The sequence below is a fragment of the Periophthalmus magnuspinnatus genome, chromosome 19, assembly GCF_009829125.3.
Source record: "Periophthalmus magnuspinnatus isolate fPerMag1 chromosome 19, fPerMag1.2.pri, whole genome shotgun sequence".
NCBI lineage: Eukaryota > Metazoa > Chordata > Actinopteri > Gobiiformes > Gobiidae > Periophthalmus > Periophthalmus magnuspinnatus.
The window spans coordinates 6,668,400-6,681,830 of record NC_047144.1 but is presented as its reverse complement, the minus strand read 5'-3'; the positions used below and the strand labels follow the sequence as shown (position 1 = coordinate 6,681,830).

General features: G+C 39.5%; 1 protein-coding gene across 1 annotated transcript; it reads right to left on the bottom strand.

Moving 5' to 3' along the window:
• Positions 1-83: 83 nt before the first annotated feature.
• On the bottom strand, positions 84-9,630 carry LOC117387223 (testicular acid phosphatase homolog). The gene is made up of 12 exons (XM_033984672.2): positions 9,566-9,630; positions 8,083-8,190; positions 6,913-7,008; positions 6,385-6,471; positions 3,625-3,780; positions 3,209-3,307; positions 2,526-2,621; positions 1,695-1,827; positions 1,503-1,585; positions 775-881; positions 343-524; positions 84-241 (listed from the first exon to the last, which is right to left on the bottom strand). Exons 2-12 carry the CDS (start codon positions 8,164-8,166, stop codon positions 132-134), a joined length of 1,233 nt encoding a protein of 410 aa, XP_033840563.1. The 5' UTR covers positions 8,167-8,190; positions 9,566-9,630; the 3' UTR covers positions 84-131.
• Between the last annotated feature and the right edge of the window lie 3,801 nt (positions 9,631-13,431).

Genomic DNA, 13,431 nt, shown 5'->3' with positions numbered 1-13,431 from the left:
GTTAAGGATTAATAATGCACACACAATGTATTTAGAATAAACAGAAACAACCAATTTGCGTTATAACAAAACAAAACAACTTGAAATATTATTCGAATGAAAATAACATACACATTTGATCTAGTCTCATATCACACCTCCCTGGAGTAGTGAGCTCTTCTTTTGTGCATTAATACCCCAATGCTGAACAAGAGCGCCACCGCCAGGATACCTACTGCCACTGCGAGAGCCGTAACAACACCTGCGGGACACAAGGATAACATCAGCTTATCTAAATGGTTGCCATATTGTGAATAACCCCTTGTGTTGATAGCCTGGAATTAAACAATAACATCTACAGACCTGTACTTGACCATCTGATTGCGAATCCGCACTCTGCCTCCCAGTTGTCCACTAACACATCCCGTACCAGATCAGTAAACAGCGTCAAAGGGCAAGGGTTAAGTCCATTACAGCCCGGGACAGGATTAGGGTAGGGCGGGCGTGTGGAGTCATTGCGGTAATACAGCTCCAACGAATAAGATCTGGGGAATTATTATTAGCCGGGTCAACACAATGAGATGACACACATTTATGCTAAGCGCTGGGTAAATAGCTTTGTATCGTGTGCTAATTTGGCCATCGTGGTTCTGGATCACTGCCAATGTAATGAAAAGACAAAAAAAAGACAACTGGTGCTGCAGAGGTGTTGAATGCGATGTGTTAAAATGTGTTCTCCTTTTTTGCCTTGTCTGACCTAGATTCAAAGGGAAAGAGCTGGAGAGCAGTCATTACCCATCGTACTCCTGGTAGAATTCAAAGAGTTGACAGGCGGCGTAAGGAGGCAGCAGGCCGTTATAGACGTCCAGAGCCGCCTGGAGGGTGATGAGTGTAGAGTCATGCTGGCAAAGGGGAAAAACAACACACAAGTCACATGCAGCTACGCACTCACACACATTACATATTAGATTAGGAGATGTATGCGTACTGGGTGTCACAATAGTATAAAAAAAAATGACAGTAATATAAAAAAATAGAGGCAAATATGCTGTTGAAGATTTGCGTTTTTAGAAAGTTACAAGGGTAATTTGGATTTTTGAATAATCACTTATAGTTTGCATTTTCTGGTGGTTTATTGTAACCTTTCGGATGGGGGTCCACAACAGCTTGTCTAAATGTTCATTCTTGTTTCGTCAGGAATGTATAGCAGTAGAGCATCAAACTTTCCTCGTTGTCGTTGTTGAAAAATATAAGTTTAATGCCATACGGTGGAATATTCCAAACTACCACAACCAAATTACAATGCTAAAAGATATATTACTCTTATTGCTTTAGTATAGACAGATGATAGTGTTGTTTATGGAAAAACTTTAACAGTACGCAATGAAACGATCACAGTAAAACATACATTACCAGGGTATGTAAAGGTAATTGCAAGGATTTAATTTGTATCCCTGTAACATCGCTGCATATGCTATAAGTAAACAGCTGGGTGCAAATTGCAACCGCTACAGTAAACTTACAGCTGAGTACATAATGAACTTGAGCGTGCTTCCTTGCTCCACAGCTTTGGAGAAATTTCTCAGGATGGCATTTAACAAGACTCCTGGTAAACAAGCACAGTACAACACACATTTAATTGCACAGCTAATGGTGCACTAATAAACCACTGTCCAAACATGGGAAACTTGGTCATGTGCAGTATACAGGCCCACCTCCCGACAGCCGAGCCTTCTCTTTCCTCTTGTGACTCAGAATGCTGTACATGACCTCAAATGAGGCAATCTTTTTCAGGGTGTCCAGGACATCCCGGGTCACCCAGCGAGGGAGAGTCAAATTATGGATCCTCTGCAATGGATTAAGAAATACATTACTGCATCAGACAGCACGAAGGCCAACAAAGGGGGTTGTATTACTCTTGTGTCTATTTATAGTTCTTGTATAGCAGATGGCCATTTGTTATTGTATAATATAGGCTACAGTTGACTTCTTGGGTAACGTGTGTACGGTACAGATGCATGTGTTTGTTGTCAGTGAAAAGAAAAGAAAGAAAAGTTGTCGGTTTTGTCCGTCACGATCAGATATCTTGTCCTTAGAGAAGCGCTGTGTAACTTTTCAAGAGGAGGGTGCACCATTTTCTTGTCTCCATGGAGATGTTTTTATGCATTGCTTGGAATATTTCGCAGTTTGACATTAAATCTATTCTTAATGGGGACAAGCAGGTAATGCAATCAGGCCACGTTACGGGTCAGATCTCACAGAGGCCGCCCCGCTGATGATAAGAATACAGTGAATGCACTCATAAATGTAAGGCAAGTGAGTGTCAGACTCTCCAACAGAAAAGTTACATAGTGCACCCTTTATAATGATGATAATGATGATGATTTGATTCTTACTAATATTAAATAACAGGGCTCAACTACAATAACCCCTTGGGGACAAAATTCAAACCTTAATACATACGTAATACATATATCACACATGTTCAATAACACTAGTGTAAAAAATAGTATCAGTAAGACATAAGTGTGCTTTATGTACGTTACCTGACAGTTCAGCGTGTCATATACCCTCCATATTTTCTTGCCAACCAGTTTGGACACAGGATACCCGGTGTGATTGGCCAGCCCTTCCACAAAATACTGCGAGGTAAGAACAGCAATTGAACAGTCATGTACTTCACAACTTCATAGCCTTGATGAATATATTAGTGGCTGGTTTTCCACTGCCCCTACTGAATGAAAAATGGCACTATGTCAGGTCTTGCAAGGGAATATCAGGTAGCCAGCAGAGGGTGTTAAAATTCAACACAGGAATTCCAACCTTTCGCACTATAACAGGCCACATATGGGACCAAGTTTAATTAAAAGCCTTTTTTCTATTGCAATTCTTAATCTTATTCTATCCGGCCGTTAATTAGTGTGTGTGAGAAGCAGAACAGTATATTTTTTTGCAAAGCATCGGGAGTTACCGTGCCTGAGAAAAATGCTAGGACACCGTGTCTAGCATAACGAACACATCCAGTGGAGGTGCTGATAATGCCACCATCAGCTATGAACCATATAATGAATATTTCTGTTTCTCAGCATTAGGTCACTTGTATTGTTTGTTAGAAATCAGGCTAAAGTGTTCATGTGACACATTGTTGCAGAGGACATGGCATCACAGCAGAAGTGCAGTGTTAAAACAGGAGTATTTTTGGAGCTGTTGCATGATGGGAGTGTGGTACCTGGTGAGCCCCGAGGAACCTCTGGTAAGTCGCGCTCTCGAAAGTTTCTGTCATCAAAGTGCGGAAACGTGGACAGTCTTTGCCAGGGGATCTCAGCAGCTAAAACACATGACAATACTACAGTAAATATGTTTAATAAGAATGTGAATGTTTAAGAAATGTACTTAACCTGAGTAATCGCATTTACTTACTACTACTTATGTGTCAGTGTCTGTAAAAGGGTGTCACACTGGCTCTGCGCCCCACATCAGACCCATAGCATCTTATTCTAAACTGCTGTAAGTGTAGAATTAAATATAGCATTTATGTTGAGCTCATTTGACATAAGAGCTGGTATTTTTAATAGCTCTCTCATGTTGAAGGGGACTGTGTTTTAAATGCACGTTGAAGGTAATGTGCATGTATTGTATGCTGACCTTGTCCTGGGAGCGGGGGACAGTGTGCACTGGGATGGGTCTCCACAGTAACTGGGGTGTGATGGGAGGGGGGCGTCTGATCGGAGGAAACAACCCAGCCAGACAAGACTGAGCGCTCATCAGAGTGCGCTCATAATCAGTGCTTCTTACATAGATCTGGAAATTGATTAATGCAAAAGAAATTGAGTCAGTATGGAACATTTAATAATCTTAAAGCTTTAATATTGCATTTTAAAAGTTCAGCAAGCGTATCAGAATAGTCATTCACTCATTCCCACTCGCTCTACTCGTGTAGCCGCAGCTGCCCTGGGGTAGACGGACGGAAGCGAGGCTGACAATCTGTTCCATCGGTCCCTCTAATCACTTCTCATCACTCAGTCACACAGCACATACAACTGTGATCAGTACAGCCTCTTCCTCCACACAACATAAATAAACCTACATAAAAATAAAATATGTTTTTTTTCCATTTAATTCAATTATTTCTATATTTACTTCAATTATATTATCATTATTATTAGTCCTGCTTTCACTGTGTACATTTTTAGTTGTTGTAATTCATAAGTATTTGTTGTTTTGATTCTAAGATAAACCCATTCCATCTTATTTTTATTTACAGATCGTTCGTACACAGCAAAAACACGTCATGACATAACACACTTATGTCTTTACAATGCACCCTGCTTATTCTCTAGTGGCACATTGAGTTTGTTTTCGTAAGAAGAGAGCCAGAAGCAGTACATTTGCATATCTTTGCTCATATGGTCATTGAATATAGATGCAGCAGAGCAGTTATTACTATGAACATGTCTACTGCAGGTATTCCCTTAACATGATGTGCAGTCTGTGAAGGTTGTGATGGCTCCTGACACTTCAGACTTGCTTCATTTATTTCTGTCTGTTGGGCGGTGTCAGCTCTGCGCACACGCTAAATCACACTGATAAGGTTGGATGTTCTTGTGATGCGAAGAATGCGTCTTTTTTAGTCCCCTAGCTTTGTCAGATTTAAATAGACCAGAGCGCGTGAGGGGGGAGGTACTACAGTTGAGTGAGACCTTTCTGATAAATTGTCATTGACAGGTACTGAAAAGAGTTGTGTAGGAGGAGATGACCAGGAAGTGTTTGCCTTTTATGGGACAATAAAAGAAAGACTTTTTTGCAGTGTATTCTTATGTAAACTACTGAGTCTATAGTGTTTGTCACCTAATGATCAAAGAGATGTGTTTTTATTCACTGGTGCTTTTCCTAAGTAGTAGTACAGATGTTTTTAAGGTATTGAGATGGGTCACTGAAAGTCATTATTTTGAAGGAAGAGTTGAAAATGACTTCATGTGTAAGTGTTACCTTAGGAATAATTCTACAAAACACACTTGGTTCTTGTAGTTGTTTGTTGCTTATGGACTCTACATTATCCCAAAATTGACTAGATTTGATTTAATTGGGTCAAATAAGAGAATGCATTATTCAATATAATTTAAAGTGACCAATTTTACCAACTTGAATTATTGGTGCCAAGTTAATTTTGCAGTGGGGGTCGTGGTTGTTATTTTAGATTTTGGTTTTAGCCTATAATATCATTGTGGTATTGAAATTGGTTTTGTGTATTGAGCATTTTCGTAGGTACTGAAAATGTTTTGAGACCCGTACCATGCTGCCAATTCAACACTACACAATTAAAACAGAGAACAAATGAAGAGGGACACAATGCATAATCTTTAACCATGAAAGCAGAAGGCTGCATATAATTGCATGACTTTAAACCCACTGCATGGTAATTAAAGCACACTGGTAAATGGAGAAGACCAAGTAGAAGAATTAAGCTGTATCTTGGCTTAATGGGAGTGGATGGCCCCTGGTGTAGTAGATGTAACATGCATGAAGCCAGAGCCAGGGGCCATATTACTGCACATGTTCAAACATCACAGACCAGTTTGGCCATATCAGCTTCATGACTCAGTTCATTAATACAGTGTACAGGCGTTACAGTCATAGACACGACACATATGAGCCTGGAGAGAGAAGGGAGCTCTTCACACACACAGCAGGCTCAGATGGGTTAGTCTGGACATGAGTGTTTTAAGGATGCAGAGTTGGATGTTGTTAGAAGGTCCAGAGTAGAGGTGAGAGCAGTGGTGGAATAGTAAAAGTACAATTTAGGTATCTGTACATTACAGGTACATTTTATAGTGGATCATAAAATTGATATAATTGACCAAAAATCCATCCATTCTTTATCCAGATTACTTCACTTAACCAGTGTAGTTCTGAAAATATGTGTGATATACATGTACTTTAACAACTTCTAGTAGTAATTCAATATTTTTAGTTGAGTACATTGTTTGATTCTGTATGTGTATTCTGCTTAGGGGCCAAACTGAGTATCTTTTCCACCACTGGGTGATCGATAAGAGAGAGTGAAGAATTGATAAGATCTCAGTAGTTGTTTTGGAGATGTGTAAAATTATAATTTTGAACAGTTTGTAATGTGAAAAAAATAAAACAAAAAGCTACAAAAAGAGCAAATTCAAAAATAAAATTTGAATGAAATATGAAAACATGAAGTAAGATGTTGGACTTTTGATTAATGGTGATTAACATCACATATTTAAGCACATTTCTAATGAACTGCCATATCAATGTTTATGTTGCCATGGTAGTAAAGAAAATAATCATATAAATTTTTGTCAGTATTGGCCTCCCTTAGTCCAACGGAAGTCCAATAATGTCCATAGTACTTCTAGTACTCCATATGTACTGTACCTCTTTGTTGTTATAGTCATCGCTCAGAAAGTTGCCGTATCTTCTCCGCAAAAACCTGCCAAGCTCAAACTGCTGCTTCATGCCCAGCTGAAATGAAAAGTACTTCTGTTGATACATTTTATCTTTGTTACATTTCACCTTGTCAATAGGATTTGGAGAGTTTAAGGTCAGTTGTATCATATTTACATAAAATAACAGACTCGGGCTCCTGGACGGGGCCTCCTAGTGCCAAAAATAATGTGTTTCTTCAGTGTAAAGCGGTTAATTGCCCGAGAGCTGGATAAGGCCACAGTGGGGTAGTTTTAATTAAAATTAAGAAAAGGCTTCTTCTCACCTGTGCTACACAAGTCTATTTTAAATTCAGAAAATCCAAAACTGCTCAACTGTTGCTTCAGTTAAAACCTCGTACTATAACAGATGTATGTATAATAGTGTGTCCATTTTACAGTGTAAATGAACATTCAAATACAAAGAATGTACTTCCACCTGTTGGAACATAGTGCTGCTTTAATAGTGGCCTCACATTACCTCCGTGAGCTGTCCGAAGCCCTGTGCCCACACGTCCTCTCCATGTGGGTCTCTGGGATAGGACTCTATGGGTGAGCGATCCCCGTGCCGAAATACCTTGACATTCAAAACACATGAAACACATCAAATGGTTTCAGATGACACCGTGCTTTGTCAGCCATTTCAGTGTGGGCTCATTATACCCACACAGACACATGGAAAACTGTGGTTTGGACAGTTGTGTTGATGTGAGGCGGAGTGCCGTCATTCACATTATGTCATATGTTTATTACTATTACACAGCATCACCTGGTTAAATAGGATTATAAACGCCACAGTTGGGTGCATAAACAGACCACAAGCGCAAGTCAGCAAAGTCAAGATTGCCATTTAGACATATTTACTCACTGTCATTGGGCTATTAGCAAGTAGCTAAAAATAACGCAACTTTGTAAATAGTTGTTATTGAGAAATGTGCTGCATGAATGGATGAATGACAAGAGGCATTCAAAGAGTCTATTGGAAGAAACTGTAGTACTAGCTGTGGTAGACGTAGTAATAGGAGTAGTCGTAGTAGTTGTAGTAGTAGTAATAAAACGCACATTACTAGACTCTGTTTGTGGAATAAATGTGTGACATATTGGCTAACACTTTATAATAATAAGTACATTTTAATAGCCTTAATAATGCTTGAACAAATCCTTAATACATAATAACAAATATGGTATACAGTAACTACTAATCCTGAATCGTCCTTAATAAACTATTTGTTGTTATTAAGTCTAATTAAGGTGCAGTTATTACAAAGTGGTAGCATATTGTTATGACTGTGGCTGATAAGATGGCTGAGAAATCATTATATGTCTAGTTAACACTTTCCATCTTACTGTCTTCCAATTGTCAGCTGTATACGATAGCGCTGAACTCCAGTGTGGAAGACAAAATATGCAAAGAGGTTTATAAATAAAGCCATAATGTGTGGAGGAGAGATATCCCCGACACTGGTGACATAAAAATACTTTATCACCTTATAACAGGCTGGATATTATAACGTACATTGAAAAACACAGTGTAATCGCCAAAGACAGGCAGTAATATGGCTCTTGTGATAGCGTAAGTAGTATTTAACACAAGTACTGTCAGTGCACATGATGTAACCCAGTAGTGTACGTATTAAGAGGTTGTACTTACTGCTACCACAAACTTGAGCACGCGGCACTCGGAGATAGAGAAGAGGCAGAGGAGGGACAGGAGCAGAGACTGGTGCAATTTCATGGTTTGGGGTTTCACAGTCGACTCCTGATGTATGACAAAGTGATTTAAATTAATATGAAAAGAGATTATGTAATTGTGTAAAGCAAATTATTACATTGAAGAAGTATTAAGATCAAGAGCCAAATGGTTCAGGCTAATGGTTCTCAAAAGAGGACTCCAAAAGAGAAGGCTGAAGGCTTTTTGAAAATTGAAACACGTAGCGAAAGCAACAATGTGTCACTTTTTAGCCAACAAAAAGACTAAAGTAAAAGCATATTGTTTTTTTTTTTATTTAGGTTGTGTTTAGTGCACTGAAAAACCTTAGTCCTTACTGTAAGCGGGCTTGCGTCTCCACAAACCTGACTCTCATGTGGCCTGCAGCTTGTTTCTATAAAATGTATGGCACTATGGCATAAAACTTGTTATCTCCAGAAGAATGTTTTTAATTTTCTATATTTCTATAGTGACGTGCCACCTCCTTTAAAATCCCACTTGAGAAATTCGGAAAATAAATCAACAAATTGAAAAGAAATGAATATGGATTTGAATATGAATATGGAATAATACTGCTGAAATTGAAGTAAGTCTAGATGAAGTTTTGTGTGTGTTTAAATGTCCCATGAGTTACATTAAATATATATGCTGTCATTAAATGGTGGAATAGCTGTGTATCATCTCTTATTCATGCCATTCCATTACTAACATGTTCCTCATTATGCACACAAACACAGGCTTTGTCCTACATTGGATTCATTATGATCAGGGCATTCTTTGTGAACTACAGAGTCTTAGATCAGCTAAAACACGACTAGCTGTTTAAATATTAAAATCAAATACATAATTATTGGTACATTTTGTGTCACTGAGGCAATATGGCACACATTTTACAGAACAAAACTATTTTATGATGAAATACAGTATCTGCTCCTCTCCATGGAGATGTTATTTCGTTGGAATTTTCCACAGTATCTATTTAAACATATTTATTTCCATGGTGACAAGCAGGAGACACCACACGGTCAAGTTACAGGTAAGATCTGTGGAGAGGTGACGCAATCACAGTGAAAAAACAAAACAAAACTCAAATTAAATAAAGGCAAAATAGGTCAGAGACATTGCTGTGTTTCTGCTGCCGCTTGGCCAGGACTCTCTTGAAAAAGAGGCTTTTAATTTCAGTGGGACTTTCCTGGTTAAATAAAGGTGAAATAAAATAAAATAAAATAATTTTAGGTAAAGCAATAACATTTCCATGGAGACAAGGAGGTGGCATACCCTCATCTGAAACGTTACGTAGTGCACCTTTAACTGTATCAAAATGTCAGTCAGTTTACAAACATTCTTCTTGAGTATTGTTAAATGTAATATGGACATTCCAGTTGTGATCCTAAAACCCAATAGTTATGATACACTTCTCACTCACCTCATTGTGGCTGGTCTGCTCTCTTCACACCAGACGTCCTAAATTGAGAGCGCGGCCCATAGGGCCACAGTTATAAGGGCCCGTTCAGTCGGAGGCAGTGCTTTATAATGTACCTCCTACATGGTCGGTCTGCTCTTCTCTCTGAAGTTTCACCTGCACGTACACCAGGCCAGTTTCTGTGTTAAACTAGTGCTATTCATAGAAAAAGGAAGGTTTAGTAAAGAACAGTATTCTTCGCGAAAAAAATAATGAAATGATTTTGCTACAGTTTACAAAGCAGCAGTTCTTAGTTAAACAATAAACACACAGACAATCTATGTTGCCGACAAGTAAAATGTTTTGTAAGTTTTGTACTTAGATTCTTAGCATGTAAAGACAAGTACTTGAAACTATTTGTGTCAATAAAATTACTCCACAAAGTAAATTCTAATAATAGATTTTCCAAATAAATTGAGCAAAATCAACTTGAGTTGCATTTATTTGTGTAAAAAAAGGAAAATAGGAATTAGGTGGGAAAACATATCTTCATTTATAGACTAATAATAAAATATATGTATTGGATCCACACAACCTTTATGGACATCAGTCAATTATGTTCAATTATTTTAAGACTCTGTTCAAAGCAGTTACATTCCAGTGCTTCTTGTCCTAAGTCTCAACTTTTTAGCAACAATTTGTATCAATCCTGTTTACTAATAAATGTGAGTTGTCTTCACTTGTCGGCTCTTACAGTGTACATAGGCCTCGTCCGCACTCACGCAGCAGCCCAGGGGCCACAAACACTCATTATAAGTTGCTATGTCATCCGCCGCAGCTTTGGCCCCAAAATGACACCGCCCGCAGTCTTTTCCCTGACTTGGCACACATGTAAGTATCTGTTAGCATCAAAGCAGCTTTACGGCTACAATGGGATTAGCCAGTGTGAAAAATGTGGAGCGGCGCGGCATTGACAACACATTTTGATGAGTGGGAGATAATGATCTATTGTGATATACATAATTCATATTGTCTTGTCAGGGAATCATAGACGTTTGAAGATTAAATACAAGAGAGACGCAAACAGACTTTTATGTAGCTGTGTTCATTAGGACAAAGCCTTCCCCTAGTGTCTGTTCTCAGTGTTAACAACAGCGAGACTAGATTTTTTCACACTCCTAATTATGGATATGAATATGACAAAATCAGAACACAAATATGTACAGAGCAGTTGTTGTGTCAGTGCTTAGATGTTTAAATCAAGCATCATTCGATTAATGTAACTGTCATGTACAAACAGTCCACTAAAGATATTGACTTTAAATAAATGTGTTGATTCATCTTTACTTAATTTACCCACAATCTAAAATTTATATCTAAATGATCAAAGAGTTTAAGTTTATTTCACGGTAAAACATGCATCCTTACTCTGAGTGGACTTGCTTCTCCACAAACCTGGCCTTGTTTCCATAGAAATAATGTTCCTTTTGCAATAATTGTCTACATTATGACATAAACCGTATCTATTTCCTTGAAGAATGTTCCAGAGTACGGTTTTAACAAGTGTACTGTACCTTTAAATCAACATATATCCATTATTCCTTTCTACATTTTCCAGACTTTTTACACCATAGCAAATATTTTGTTAGTTATTTATCACAAACAATGATGACTGTACTTGTTTTGTTTTCTTGAGTATAATCACAGAAACTTGGAGCTTTAGATGGGGCTACTGCCTTTGTGTCATTTTTGGATATGACTAAACTCGTGTGAAAATGAGTAATCATGTCCACCGGTGCTGACTATTATAAAACTCACCATAAACGCACAAATGTACCACACAGACAGACATAGGGGCGGGTGATGTAACAAAAATGAATAAAGGAAGCGTTTGACAAATCTCATACTTGCTTACAGCGTAACGGATGTCAAAATTCAGTCAAAACATATGAAGATAAAGAAAGTTATTTTGGCTTTTCAGTACTCAGGCAAACGCACAACAACATGACAATGATTAACAGAATGTGACGCTCAACCGTAGACCGTCTAAAGAAGTGGACTGAGGGAGTGTGACGTCACCCACAGCGTTCAGCTTCAGTTAAATGAAGCTCATCGAGGCTACAGCAGTTATAGGGGCCAATTCGGAGCTGAGTTTTATATTTTGGAATGTGCAAATATCGTAGCAACCAAAGAGCCAATCCGGAGCGAGGCTGTAGACGGTAACACCTTTTCCTGCCTGTTTAGCAGCGACTAACGCTAGCGGGACAAGCTCGAGGAAAGAAGGCACCTCGTAGGTCTGTTGTTAATGTCCATATTTTGTTTTATGGACAAAACAGCCAAATAAAAACAACAGGATCACGTAGCTCGGATTAACGTGAATATTTTAAAACCAAAAGGCTGAGCTTGATCGTAGCAGTTACAGAGAGAGGCGGCGCTTTTTCAATAGATTTTTTTTTTTGATACATTTTCGTTAGGCCTACTTCAAAGTTTCATGTATTGACCAGTGGGATATCTGGGGATACATTTTGACAGCCCTTACGCTAACACTTTATGACATCTATGGCTAATAATGGCCCTAAAAATGTGTGTTTACTATATAGATATTGCGTCTCTTCTCTGTAATGTATGTGGCGTATATGAAAATAAATTGAATCGTCCTATTTTAACTTGGCTGTTAGAGTTAGTAAACATAACATCTTTTGCCCTTTGGCGTGAAGAAAGATGCTGTTGTGATACACTTTGGTTCATGGAGGGGTCACTAAACAGGCATCTCTCACTGCTCCTGTCACCAGTGTAGACACCAGGACGGGGGCACTCACATTTCCCCCGCTTCCCCATGTGGCCATAGTGTTTTAAAGCCTTTGTCGAAATAACTGCAGCGGTTTTCGAGACCGTTACCGTGGCAACGCGGAGGCTGATGCATGTTGACAGAATCTGTTGCCGCGGCGACCGGGAGACTGAAAACGGGAGATAAGAGGTGGGAGGGGAGCAAGTAGAGGTGATATAGAGGGTGTTTACTTGGAAGTCATGTGATGCACGGATGAAGATGAAACGGATGGGACGTCTCAGTTTCAGAAAAAAAAAAAAAAGAAAAAAAAAAAAGATTCCTGATTAGGAATGAACTGAATGTGTGTGAAGAAAAAAAAAACCTTGAGAAAAAAAAAAGATGGAGGAAAGAAAAAAGCGAGGGAAGCGGGGGTGCTATTTTAGTCGCGGCCATCGCCATGGAAACTGCAGCCTCACTACAAATGGAGACATCCTGAACACATGGATCGTCAAACAAGTGCCGTATAGGAGTATGCGACACCAGCTCAGTCACCATAAGGCCCACCTCCACCCAAAACACTCCTACCCAAGACACGCCCCTTCCCCAGCTGATAGCACTGTTTGGCCGCCTCATACCCCAGACTGAATATCAATAGGAGGCTCTGTTTTTTGGTGGTGGGGGAGGGAGCTAAGTGACAGGAAATGACAGAAAATTCAGCCTGTCAGCCAAAGCCAGTCGCATCTTTGTCTTTTAATCAACAGTCTTCTCTCCTCTTCCTTCTCTAGCCCCTTGTCTTCTTCCTCTTCTTCTCCATCCTCCTCTCTACCCCTCCATCTCACCATCAGCTCCTCCTCTTCTCCTCTCTCGGCTCTGAAGGACGGAGGTATTCCCACATTTCTCCGTCGCTATGGCAACACCGCAGCGGAGAGCCAGAGCGAGAGGACGCAGGCAGGCGGGCGGGCGGGGGAGGGGGGTTTAAGGGGTGAGAGGGATGGGGGTGGGGGAGTGAAGGGAGGAGATGGTGTCGGTGTGGTGGATACAGGATGAAGAGGAATAAGAAGGCCTGGTGTTAACTAAGGCTAGCATGTGGCTGCTCACATGTCACATGTGTGACAGTCACAGT

Bases quoted from the DNA above. Each gene is read 5' to 3' on its own strand.
- LOC117387223 (XM_033984672.2), bottom strand. From the start codon at position 8,166: ATGAAATTGCACCAGTCTCTGCTCCTGTCCCTCCTCTGCCTCTTCTCT. The intron at 1,828-2,525 runs GTAACGTACATA...AATCCATTGCAG, and splicing joins ATGACACGCTGAACTGTCAG to AGGATCCATAATTTGACTCT. The intron at 1,586-1,694 runs GTGGGCCTGTAT...CTTGTTTACCAG, and splicing joins GAAGGCTCGGCTGTCGGGAG to GAGTCTTGTTAAATGCCATC.